The sequence below is a fragment of the Staurois parvus genome, unplaced genomic scaffold, assembly GCF_062004578.1.
Source record: "Staurois parvus isolate SC_StPar_1 unplaced genomic scaffold, SC_StPar_1.0 ptg001321l, whole genome shotgun sequence".
NCBI classification, from domain to species: Eukaryota; Metazoa; Chordata; class Amphibia; order Anura; family Ranidae; genus Staurois; species Staurois parvus.
Genome location: NW_028319117.1, coordinates 23,419 through 35,876, shown reverse-complemented (window position 1 = coordinate 35,876; position 12,458 = coordinate 23,419). Strand labels below are relative to the sequence as shown.

Genomic DNA, 12,458 nt, shown 5'->3' with positions numbered 1-12,458 from the left:
AAACGTAAGGATTAATGACGCTGCTCTGTGCCTTCTGATGTACTCCTAGAAATGGATTTTACAGGTAAGACAGACATCTCATTTTGGTGCTACCTGTGTCTTCATTGCAGAGATTTCACCTCATTTCCTGTCCTTGAAACACCTTGACAATGCAACAGGAAGTGAGGGGAAATTTCCTTTAGTGATGAGACATCTAGCAGTAAAAACCTGACAGAGGTTGTACCTCTTCCATACCCTTTCCAAAAATAAAGAAAGAAAAAACAGCTTTTGATGTAGTCGAGCTTTGAATGCGTTCTTTGGTGTAAACAAAGAAAACGCTTGAGGGGAGAATTACTAAAACTGGAGCACTCGGAATCTGGTGCAGCTGTGCATGGGAGCCAATCAGCTTCTAACTTCAGCTTGTTCAATGAAGCTTTGACAATAAAACCTGGAAGCTGATTGGTTTCTACATAGAGATGCACCAGATTTTGCACCCTCCGGTTTTAGTAAATCAACCCCTAAGGCTGGCCATACATTATACAATTATCTGGAGATTTTTGGTTTAGATTTACCAAAAACCATATAATAGGAGGACAAACCTAAACAACACTTTCAGTTGTATCCAATTAGGCAGGCCATTGTACTACACAGTTGAAGGTAAATCTAAAGGAAATTGGTCAGAAAATTGGAAGATAATTGTATAATGTATGGCCAGCCTAAGTTTCTGTTCATGAAAACCCGACAATCACTCTTACTATATGGACAAAAATATGTGCACCCCTCCAAATAATTGAGTTCAGGTGTTTCCAGTGAAGGGTTCTGTTAATACTGTCGTTAATACCGAGTTTCTTGTCTTCGCCCCCCAGTCCGGACACCACCCCCCATTGACTTCTCCATCACATCCAACAACGCCGCCATCAAACCCGCCCCACAGGCCAGAGTACTTCGTGTCATTCTGCACTCCAACCTATCCTTCCAGCCCCAAGTCCAATCTTTACCAAACTCGTGCAGACTCCACCTCCGCAACATCGCCAAAATCCGCACGTTCCTAACCCCAGAAACCACTAAACAGCTCATCCACTCCCTCATCATATCACGACTCGACTACTGCAACTCCCTCCTCACCGGCCTGCCTCACCACAGACTATCCCCGCTTCAGTCCATCCTAAATACGGCAGCCAGACTCATTCACCTTTCCAACCGCTCCATCTCCGCCACCCCCCTCTGCCAATCCCTCCACTGGCTTCCGATTGCGCAACGGATCAAATTCACAATTCTAACACTGACGTACAAAGCCGTCCACCATACTGCCCCGAACTACATCACTGACCTAATATCCAAGTACCGCCCAACACGCACACTCCACTCCTCACAAGACCTCCTTCTCTCTAGTTCCCTGGTCTCCTCCTCCCATGCCCGCCTCCAGGACTTCTCCAGGGTGTCACCCATCCTCTGGAACTCCCTGCCCCAACCCATCAGATTATCACCTACTCTTCTCTCCTTTAGGCGTACCCTGAAAACCCATCTCTTCAGGGAAGCCTACCCCACCCCCTGCTAACTTGCCGACCTCCTCCACTCTTCCTACCACCCCATCCCCCATAGCTATCTCCTCCTGTGCCACCATCCCCTCCCTCCTAGATAGTAAGCTCGAAAGTGCAGGGCCCTCGATCCCCTCATGTTTTGCATTGTATTGTTGTTGTTCTGTCACATGTTCTGTCCCCCTTTGTAATGTACAGCGCTGAGCGAACTATTGGCGCTTTATAAATACTGTATAATAATAAATAAAAATACTGCAGCTTACCAATACATTTTGAACAATTGTTTGCTTCCCATGACTGTGTCCGTCTGTACAAGGCCAGCTCCATAAAGACACGGTTTGACCAGTTTGGTGTGGAGGAACCCGAGTGTCCTGACCTCAACCCTACTGAACACCTTTGGGATGAATTGGAATGCCATCAGTACTTGACCTCAGAAATGCTCTTTTGGCTAAATAGACACAAATCCCACAGCTATTCACAAAAAGGCTGTGGAAAACGTCAGAGGGGAGCCAAATCCATGTTACTGGCCATGGTTTTGGATTCGGATGTCCAAGAATATCCTATAGGTGTAATGGTCAGGTGTCTACAAGGTTTTTGCAGCATAGTGTATTGTTTTGTGACATTAAGTGAATCTGTTTCAAAGAACACACCATTTATTGTTTCCAACAGAGCTAAACTGGGCAATGGTTTGTTGTCTGGAGAGTATTCAAAGCCAGCAGTGGATCGGGAGGGCGATGGTGGACAGGAGCAGAAGGTAGGTTTATAGCAGATGCATATCATGAGTTGTATAACATTCTGTAGTATGGGAACTGGCCAGCCACTGTCAAGTACGGTTTCTGGTGCCGTGGTGTCTTCTTCAGCATGCACAGTTACAGCAGAACTAAGACTGCAAGCCTAGAATTGCATTCACAGTGCTCAGACGCTCAGCCTCACCAGTTTGGTCAGCAAACCAAGCTATCACAGATCTTATGGCTTACACATACCCATACCTACACAAAGGTTACATATGGGAAACCGTGTACTATATGAGAAATACACAATATGTTTGTAAAAGTAGATCCGTGTTTCCCACTTGCCTTAACTCTTCTGGCTCAGGGCCCATGCCTTAGCCTCCCTCATGCAGTCCACTAGCTCTCTTTTTGGGGTCCAAGCCTTAGCCTCTCATGCAGTCCACTAGCTCTCTTTTTGGGGTCCAAGCCTTAGCCTCTCATGAAGTCCACTAGCTCTCTGGGGTCCAAGCCTTAACCTCCCTCATGAAGTCCACTAGCTCTCTCTATGGGGTCAACACCTTAGCCTCTCTCATGAAGTCCACTAGCTCTCTGGAGTCCAAGCCTTAGCCTCCCTCATGAAGTCCACTAGCTCTCTCTATGGGGTCAACACCTTAGCCTCTCTCATGAAGTCCACTAGCTCTCTCTATGGGGTCCACGCCTTAGCCTCTCTCATGAAGTCCACTCGCTCTCTCTATGGGGTCCACGCCTTAGCCTCCCTTGTGAAGTCCACTAGCTCTCTCCCTGGGGTACGTGCCTTAGCCTCCCTTATGCAGACCATTATCTCTCTCTGGGACCTGTGCCTTAGCCTCCCTCGTGCAGTCCACTAGCTCTCTCTCTTTCTCAGGTCTCTGCCGCTCTCTGTACCACTGGTATGTGTGCCCTGGTGTGCCTTTGGTATATGTATATCCTAGTCTGTCTCTTTCTGCACCGCCTACATTAACGTGTTTTTCTGCAGGGCATACAGGACGGAATTGCACCACGGATGTTCAAGTCACTTATCGGCAAGGGACACCCTGAATTTTCAACCAACCGTCAGCAGGATGCCCAGGAGTATTTTCTGCACTTTATCAACATGGTAGAGGTGAGCTGCGATATGGTCATTGTAACGGAACTGGACCCCGACTGCACTTGGGTATTTCCGTTAGACTCCCGCTTCCCTGTCCAACACCGTCCACGGACCCCACCGCTGGCCATACGAGACTAGACGAGACCAGTCTTGAAAAAAAAAGGAAATAGACTGCTTTGTTTTAACACAGAGACAAGTTATATACGCAGGGTGGGGCAATACACACCCAGTAACAAGAAACACATCAGCAGGCAGTCCCATCAGGGGGAAGGGCTGCCAGAAACACCCCCCCCACCAAGCCAATACACAAACACGTACATCCCATAATAGTTTGCTCCCAAGCAAGACACACAATAGAACAATGGGATACAACCACATGGCATTAAACAATGAACAACCCCCACCTATACATGTCTACACAATATCAGAACATTTCACCCTGCACCCCTAACAGGCACAGGGTGACTTACACATAAGAGGGATATGGGGAGCTGAGACAGGGGTCTTCCCACCTCTCTAAAGTGAGCTGTGTTTCATGGGCCCCCCACCCAAAGTCAATCCCGTCACAGTCATACTTCATTGTCGGTGGTCTTAAAGGGAATGAACCATCTTTTGTGATTTTTAGGAGAGAGAGGTGAGACTGACACACCTCCCTCTGCTTCTCTCGTGCTGGTGCTTGCCCTATGCAAGTGCTGGGAGCTGGAGATAGATGCTTGCTAGCAAATCGGCTCTCTTCTTGCCAGCTGCAGTGTTGGGGGGGCTGTGCGCCAAGGAAGTGCTATTGGTCCCAAAAATAGGTTCCATCAGTTGTGCGTTCACAGCTCATGGAACTCTTAGCAACTTCTAGAAGTACTCTGGTTGAGAATGGCTGGACTATAGAGTTCTTCAACAGCAGACTGAATTAGAACCAGACCGTACTTCCCACATCCCAGCATTCCCTACCAGTCAACCTTTACCACTGAAGGCTGGGGTTTGCTGTTCCTTAGTAGCCACAAGGCTGCTGCTTTTCACCCCAGAAATAAATACCGTATTTTTCGCCGTATAAGACGCACTTTTTCTTCCCCAAAACTGGGGGGGAAATGTCAGTGCGTCTTATAGAGCGAATATGGAGCGGCCAGTCCGGTATTTCCACCGCGGCCGTGTCAGAATACCGGGCCGGCCGCTCAGCTCAGCAGCGGGACCTTATCTGTTCCTCTATCCAGCCGCGCGCTGTCTTCCCGGCTTCTGTAGTGTGGGCATGACAGCTGGGTGCCAAGTGCGCATGCGCAAGAAGCGGTGCTTTTTGTGAATGGTAAGGCGGCACCTGGGACACATGACAGATCCCAGAAGCCGCCGGACCAATCACAAAGCGCAAGTGCTTCTCGCTCATGCGCACTGGGCACCCGGCTGTCATGCCGAGCGCCATTACAGAAGCCGGGAAGACAGCGCGCGGCTGGATCGAGGAACAGGTAAGATCAAACAAAAACTCTGCGGAAGTAAGAGCGGGTACCTGTCAAATTCATGTACCCGCTATCCACCTCCCCAAAGGTCAGCAGTCATCTGTGCTGTCCGCAGTCTCTGGTCATCCCTGTGCTGTCCGCAGTCTCTGGTCATCCCTGTGCTGTCCGCAGTCTCTGGTCATCCCTGTGCTGTCCGCAGTCTCTGGTCATCCCTGTGCTGTCCGCAGTCTCTGGTCATCCCTGTGCTGTCCGCAGTCTCTGGTCATCCCTGTGCTGTCCGCAGTCTCTGGTCATCCCTGTGCTGTCCGCAGTCTCTGGTCATCCCTGTGCTGTCCGCAGTCTCTGGTCATCCCTGTGCTGTCCGCAGTCTCTGGTCATCCCTGTGCTGTCCGCAGTCTCTGGTCATCCCTGTGCTGTCCGCAGTCTCTGGTCATCCCTGTGCTGTCCGCAGTGTCTGGTCATCCCTGTGCTGTCCGCAGTGTCTGGTCATCCCTGTGCTGTCCGCAGTGTCTGGTCATCCCTGTGCTGTCCGCAGTGTCTGGTCATCCCTGTGCTGTCCGCAGTGTCTGGTCATCCCTGTGCTGTCCGCAGTCTCTGGTCATCCCTGTGCTGTCCGCAGTCTCTGGTCATCCCTGTGCTGTCCGCAGTCTCTGGTCATCCCTGTGCTGTCCGCAGTCTCTGGTCATCCCTGTGCTGTCCGCAGTCTCTGGTCATCCCTGTGCTGTCCGCAGTCTCTGGTCATCCCTGTACTGTCCGCAGTCTCTGGTCATCCCTGTGCTGTCCGCAGTCTCTGGTCATCTCCTGTACTGTGTCTGCAGTCCATAAGTTCAGAATTTTTTTTTCCTGTTTTCTGCCTCTAAAACCTAGGTGCGTCTTATGGTCAGGTGCGTCTTATACGGCGAAAAATACGGTAACCTCCCATGTCTGTCTGACTGATTGAGTCCAAGTTGTCTTTTTCTGCAGAGAAACTGCCGCAGCTCAACTAATCCCAACGAAGTATTCCGTTTTCTGGTGGAGGAAAAGATTAAGTGTTTGGCATCTCAGAAAGTCAAATACACACAAAGGGTGGAGTATATCCTGCAGCTTCCGGTACCCATGGAGGCCGCATTAAATAAAGGTATGTGAAGGGATTCTGTGGTTTGAAAGTCATTGTTGGTATATGGAAACTGTAATGCTTTGGTGGCAGGTTTTATAATCCTTTTTTTTTTTTTTTTATTCTCTACGTTTATGTAAGATGTTTATGAACATTTGTAATTTGTTCCCTTTTGATCTGTTACATATACCATTGAAAGTGTTCTGTATCTCTTACATTTGCAAAAGAAAATTATTTTCTCTTGTCAGAAATTCTGAGCTGTCCTATGCCCCTTGCACACTTCCCGTGCTATTTCAAAGAAACTATTTAGCCTCTCCTATTCATATCTTAAGACTACATATCAGTTCCTGTCTGTGCTGTGCCTAAAGAGACAGTGGGAGTGGTTGAGTTTTAGCAAAAGGCATTGGGCAGGGCTGACGCTTTTCAGTCCATAAAATGCTGTGTACTGTCAGACCACAACAGAATATTAAAGTGTTACTAAACCCACAATTGTAAAATCAGTCTATGTAGGCAGTAAAGCATGCAGAGGGCCAATCAGCACTGTCCAGACAGAGGTCAGGGGTCCTGCAGACTCCTAGAGCAGAATGAAAACTGCTCCTACAAACTTTAACATGTGCTCGGCTGGACACTAATAGAAGTCACAAGAATGATATATACCACTGATGGGAAAAGGTATTTAGCAGTTTATATTTACTAAAATAATCGCATTTCAATGTTGTGTGTACTGTGGGAGACCAGCTTTAGTGAATGCAGGGTCCGGGGAGACCAGCTTTAGTGAATGCAGGGTCCAGGGAGAGCGGATATAGTGAATGCAGGGTCCGGGGAGAGCATATATAGTGAATGCGGGGTCCGGGGAGACCAGATATAGTGAATGCAGGGTCCGGGGAGAGCAGATATAGTGAATGCAGGGTCCGGGGAGACCAGATATAGTGAATGCAGGGTCCGGGGAGACCGGATATAGTGAATGCGGGGTCCGCGGAGAGCGGATATAGTGAATGCGGGGTTCGGGGAGACCGGATATAGTGAATTCGGGGTCCGGGGAGACCAGATATAGTGAATTTGGGGTCCGGGAAGACCAGATCTAGTGAATGCCAGGTCCGGGGAGACCAGATATAGTCAATGCGGGGTCTGGGGAGACAGGATAGAGTGAATGCGGGGTCCGGGGAGACCGGATAGAGTGAATGCGGGGTCCGGGGAGACCGGATAGAGTGAATGCGGGGTCCGGGGAGACCGGATAGAGTGAATGCGGGGTCCGGGGAGACCGGATAGAGTGAATGCAGGGTCTAGAGAGAGCAGATCTAGTGAATGCGGGGTCCGGGGAGAGCGGATCTAGTGAATGCGGGGTCCGGGGAGAGCAGATATAGTGAATGCGGGGTCCGGGGAGACCGGATATAGTGAATGCGGAGTCCGGGGAGACCGGATATAGTGAATGCGGGGTCCGGGGAGAGCGGATATAGTGAATGCGGGGTCCGGGGAGAGCGGATATAATGAATGCGGGGTCCAGGGAGAGCGGATATAGTGAATGCAGGGTCCGGGGAGAGCGGATATAGTGAATGCGGGGTCTGGGGAGACCAGATATAGTGAATGCAGGGTCCAGGGAGAGCGGATATAGTGAATGCAGGGTCTAGAGAGAGCAGATCTAGTGAATGCGGGGTCCGGGGAGAGCGGATCTAGTGAATGCGGGGTCCGGGGAGAGCAGATATAGTGAATGCGGGGTCCGGGGAGACCGGATATAGTGAATGCGGAGTCCGGGGAGACCGGATATAGTGAATGCGGAGTCCGGGGAGACCGGATATAGTGAATGCGGGGTCCGGGGAGAGCGGATATAGTGAATGCGGGGTCCGGGGAGAGCGGATATAATGAATGCGGGGTCCAGGGAGAGCGGATATAGTGAATGCGGGGTCTGGGGAGACCAGATATAGTGAATGCAGGGTCCTGGGTTTAGTAACACTTTGAAAGCTGAGTTCATTTCTGGCAGATCAACAAGTATCTTTCTGTACTTGCAGTGTCTTTAAATGGATAAAACATGGGGAAATGCACATGCATTGCAGAGATGTGCTTCATATGGTTGCACATGGGGTTATCACTTCAGTACACTATGAGGGAGATTTACTAAAACTGGTGCACTCAGAATCTGTGCATGATAGGTAGCCAATCAGCCTCAAGCTTGTTTAATTAAGCTGTGACAGTGAAACCTGGAAGCTGATTGGTTTCAATGAAGAGCTGTCCCAGATTTAGCATGCTTCAGTTTTAGTAAAACACACACACACCCCCCCTGCATGGAGTTTGCATGTTTTCCCTGTGCGTGGATGGGTTTCCCTAGAATCTGCGGTTTCGCCACAAATTGGCTCCTGTCAAAAAAAAAAAGAAAAAAGAAAATGAACACTAGTATGATATGCTACTGAGCAAGCCCAAAATGGCTGCGTCACCATCTGCCCCTTCAGCAGGTAAAACACTTTTGAGTTCCTGGAGGGAAGAGCGCTATAGAAATAGAATTACAAACAATATCTTTATAGATCTCTTACAAGGACTTGCTTTACTCTCTTTTTCTGCAACACAGAGGAACTAGCAGCTTATGAGCAGGCCAGGCTGCAGGCAGAGCAGGATCACCGCCCCCCACCAGAGCTTGTACGGGCCCGGATCCCCTTCACGTCCTGCCTCGAGGCTTTTGCGGCCCCAGAACAGTTGGACGAGTTTTGGAGCGCCGCCCTGCAGGCCAAATCTACAGCACTTAAGTAAGAGGACTCAAAAAGTTCTGTATTATTTGCCAATAAAGTTATGTTTTTTTTTTTTTCATAATTGTAATTTTATGTGTCTCCTTACAGGACATCACGATTTGCCTCATTCCCAGATTATCTTGTTATTCAGATAAAGAAATTCACATTCGGTCTTGACTGGGTACCTAAGAAGTTGGGTAAGGATGATGATGGTGGGGTGAATGTCAAGCCACATTATTAAAGGCATCTTGATGCTGTGGATCAGTGACAGACAAGCAACTAGCATTTGCAGAATGAGAGGTCAACAGTGGCAGCTTCCTTGTTTTCTCAGGTTGCCTTTAACCACTTGCCTACCAGGCACTTATACCCCCTTATTTACCGGGCCAATTTTCAGCTTTCAGCGCTGCCGCACTTTGATTGACAATTGCGCGGTCATGCAACATTGTACCCATATGAAATTTTGATCATTTTTTTCTCACAAATAGAGCTTTCTTTTGGTGGTATTTAATCGCCACTGGGCGCTTTACATTTTGCGCTATAAATAAAAAAAAGTGCAAAAAATTTGAAAAAAAAAAGTTTCTTTGTTTCTATTATAAAATTTTTCAAACAGGTATTTTTTCTCCTTCACTGATGTGCGTTGATGAGGCAGCACAGATGGGCACTGATAGGCGGCACTGATAGGCAGCACTAAAGGGCACTGATAGGCAGTACTAATGAGGTGTCACGGATAGGCGGCACTAATATGCAGCACTGATAGGCGGCACTGATAGGTGACACTGATGATGGGTACTGATAGACGGCACTGACTGGCATCACTGCTGGGCACTGACTGGCGGCACTGACTGGCACAACCCCTGGGCACTGCTGGGTGGCACTGGTGGGCAGCACTGCTGGGTGGGCACAGGTGGGTGGCACTGGTGGGCACAGGTGGGTGGCCACAGGTGGGTGGCACTGCTGGGCACAGGTAGGTGGCACTTCTGGGCACAGGTGTGTGACACTGCAGAGTGGCACAGGTGGGTGCACTGCTGGGCACAGGTGGGTGCACTGCTGGGCACAGGTGGGCGGAGCTAGTGGGCGCACTGCTGGGCACAGGTGGGCGGAACTTGCGGGTGGAGAGCGCGTTCTGGGAGGACGTCATATGACGTCCACTCAGAACTGGCCGGCCGCAGTGAAGCCGTCATTCGGCTATCTGTGGTCGGCAGGTAGTTAAAGGCATAGGGGGAGATTTAAACAGAGTAAAGAAGTGAGCGCTAATCAGTTCAGCAGCTGTAGACTCAAGGCAACCAGTAAAACCTCAATAAATAATAACAAAGAAATAGTGCAGCGCTTAAATCAATAGTCCTCAGTTATTCCCGATCAGTGGATGTTCCTCAATACGGAATGGAAGACATGCCCACTCACCAGAACCGCACTTGATACAGTGCAGTGTATGATTGTTATTCCCTGGTGTCACTGGAAGTGTACATCTAGTTCAGCACTTGGAAGAGTATCCCTCTTTAGATCAGACAGGTCCAGGATCACAGCAATTAAGGCTCCGACACAGAGTTCCCCTTAAGGGATGTGTGGGTGTTGCTTTTGCAGCAAATAGAAACCTCCCACTCTGGATGGAATCGGAGAAACACAGCTTCTGAAAAAAAGGGTACAGTTCTTAGATGTGGTGGCTGCTTTAGATTTACTTTTTTTCCAGGCTACGTATATATTGTCTGCACACTCCAGAACACTGATCACAGCCCAGCACACTGCATGGAGGGAGGATCCATGTCACCTGAAACTCTGTCCTGCCCTCTTGGCAGCCTTAATTGCTGTGATCCTGGACCTGTCTGATCTAAAGAGGGATACTCTTCCAAGTGCTGAACTAGATGTACACTTCCAGTGACACCAGGGAATAACAATCATACACTGCACTGTATCAAGTGCGGTTCTGGTGAGTGGGCATTTCTTACATTCCGTATTGAGGAACATCCACTGATCGGGAATAACTGAGGACTATTGATTTAAGCGCTGCACTATTTCTTTGTTATAGGGGGAGATTTACTAAAGCTGGAGCACTCGAAATCTGGTGCAGCTGTGCATGGTAGCCAATCAGCTTTTTACTTCAGCTTGTTCAATTAAAGTGGTTCTAAAGGCTCAAGTTTTTTACCTTCATGCATTCTAAAAACCTTCTCTGTGCAGCATCCCGCCAAGCCCCCCCTAATACTCACGTGAGCCCCTTCTCAAACCAGTTATGTGCACTGGAGTCTCGGCTATCTCAGGACTCCCTCTCATTGGCTGAGACAAGAGCAGGAGCCGCTGCCTCCCACTTCTGTCAATCACAGCCAGTGAGCCAATGAGAAAAGAGGGGGGGGGGCAAGCCGCAGCTCTGTGTCTGAATGGACACACTGAGCAATGGGTGCCCCCGTAGCAAGCTGCTTGCTGTGGGGGCACCTGACAGGAGGGAGGGCCGAGGAGCGCCCACGGGGACCCAAGAAGAGGAGGATCTGGGCTGTTCTGTGCAAAACCACTACACAGAGCAGGTAACTATAGACATGTTTTGTTATTTATTTTTTTTTCTTTTAACCGCCTCCCGTCCGCCATATAAGGTAATGACGGGTGCAAGGCGGTTCTCTCGTTCCAGGAGGATGTCATATGATGTCCTCCCATTCTAACCGCGCATGCGCGGCTCCGGGAGCACGCGGCACGGCGATCGGTGGTGCGCTTTGTCCCAGACACAGCGGATCACCGATCAACGGAAAGAGCCAAAAATGTCGGCTCGGTCATGTGATCAGCTGTGTCCAATCACAGCTGATCACATGTAAATACTGACATGCTGGTTGTCAGCATTTCTCTCCTCACGAGCTGTCACGCTGACAGAGGAGAGGAGAGCCGGTAATCGTCATTCCTCAGAGAGGACATGTGCACTGATCATCAGGGCACTGATCATCAGGGCACTGATAATCAGTGTGCCCTGATGATCTGTGTAGCCCCAGCAGTGCCACCTGTCAGTGTCCATCACTGCCACCTGCCAGTGCTCATCAGTGCCACATATCGGTGCCCATCTGAGCTGCCTTTCAGTGTTACCTAACAGTGCCAGTCAGTGCTGCCTGACAGTGCCGCCTATCAATGCCATATGAGTGCTGCCTTTCAGTGCCCATCAGTGATGCCCATCAGTGCCACCTATCAGTGTCCATCAGTGCAGCCTATCCGTGCCCATCACTGCAGCCTCATTAGCGCTCATCAGTGAAGGAAAAAAATCAGTTCTTTACAAAATTTTATAACAAAAACTAAGAAAAAACATTTTTTTTTCCCCAAGATTTTCAGTGGTTTTTGATTTGTTTAGCAAAAAATAAAAAACCCAGAGGTGATTAAATACCACCAAAAGAAAGCTATATCTGTCTCAAAAAAATGATAATTTCATATGGGTACAGTGTTGCATGACCGCGCAATTGTCATTCAAAGTGTGACAGCGCTGAAAGCTGAAAATTGTCCTGGGCAGGAAGGGGGTAGAAGTGTCCAGTAGGCAGGAAGGGGGTAGAAGTGTCCAGTAGGCAGGAAGGGGGTAGAAGTGTCCGGTGGGCAGGAAGGGGGTAGAAGTGTCCTGTAGGCAGGAAGGGGGTATAAGTGCCCGGTAGGCAGGAAGGGGGTAGAAGTGTCCTGTAGGCGGGAAGGGGGTAGAAGTGTCCGGTAGGCAGGAAGGGGGTAGAAGTGTCCGGTAGGCAGGAAGGGGGTAGAAGTGTTCTGTAGGCAGGAAGGGGGTAGAAGTGTCCGGTAGGCAGGAAGGGGGTAGAAGTGTCCGGTAGGCAGGAAGGGGGTAGAAGTGCCCGGTAGGCAGGAAGGGGGTAGAAGTGTCCTGTAGGCGGGAAGGGGGTAGAAGTGCCCT

The 12,458-nt window shown here is 49.5% G+C and overlaps 1 protein-coding gene across 7 annotated transcripts in view; it reads left to right on the top strand.

Moving 5' to 3' along the window:
* USP5 (ubiquitin specific peptidase 5) overlaps nucleotides 1-12,458 on the top strand; it is a 107,859-nt gene that overhangs the window by 74,546 nt on the left and 20,855 nt on the right. For all 7 annotated transcript variants that reach the window (XM_089661175.1, XM_089661173.1, XM_089661174.1 and 4 more), the window contains 5 exons: nucleotides 2,187-2,271; nucleotides 3,243-3,368; nucleotides 5,756-5,909; nucleotides 8,446-8,620; nucleotides 8,711-8,799. In XM_089661175.1, coding sequence (XP_089517301.1) covers nucleotides 2,187-2,271; nucleotides 3,243-3,368; nucleotides 5,756-5,909; nucleotides 8,446-8,620; nucleotides 8,711-8,799 — 629 coding nt within the window. The remainder of the gene's footprint in view (nucleotides 1-2,186; nucleotides 2,272-3,242; nucleotides 3,369-5,755; nucleotides 5,910-8,445; nucleotides 8,621-8,710; nucleotides 8,800-12,458) is intronic.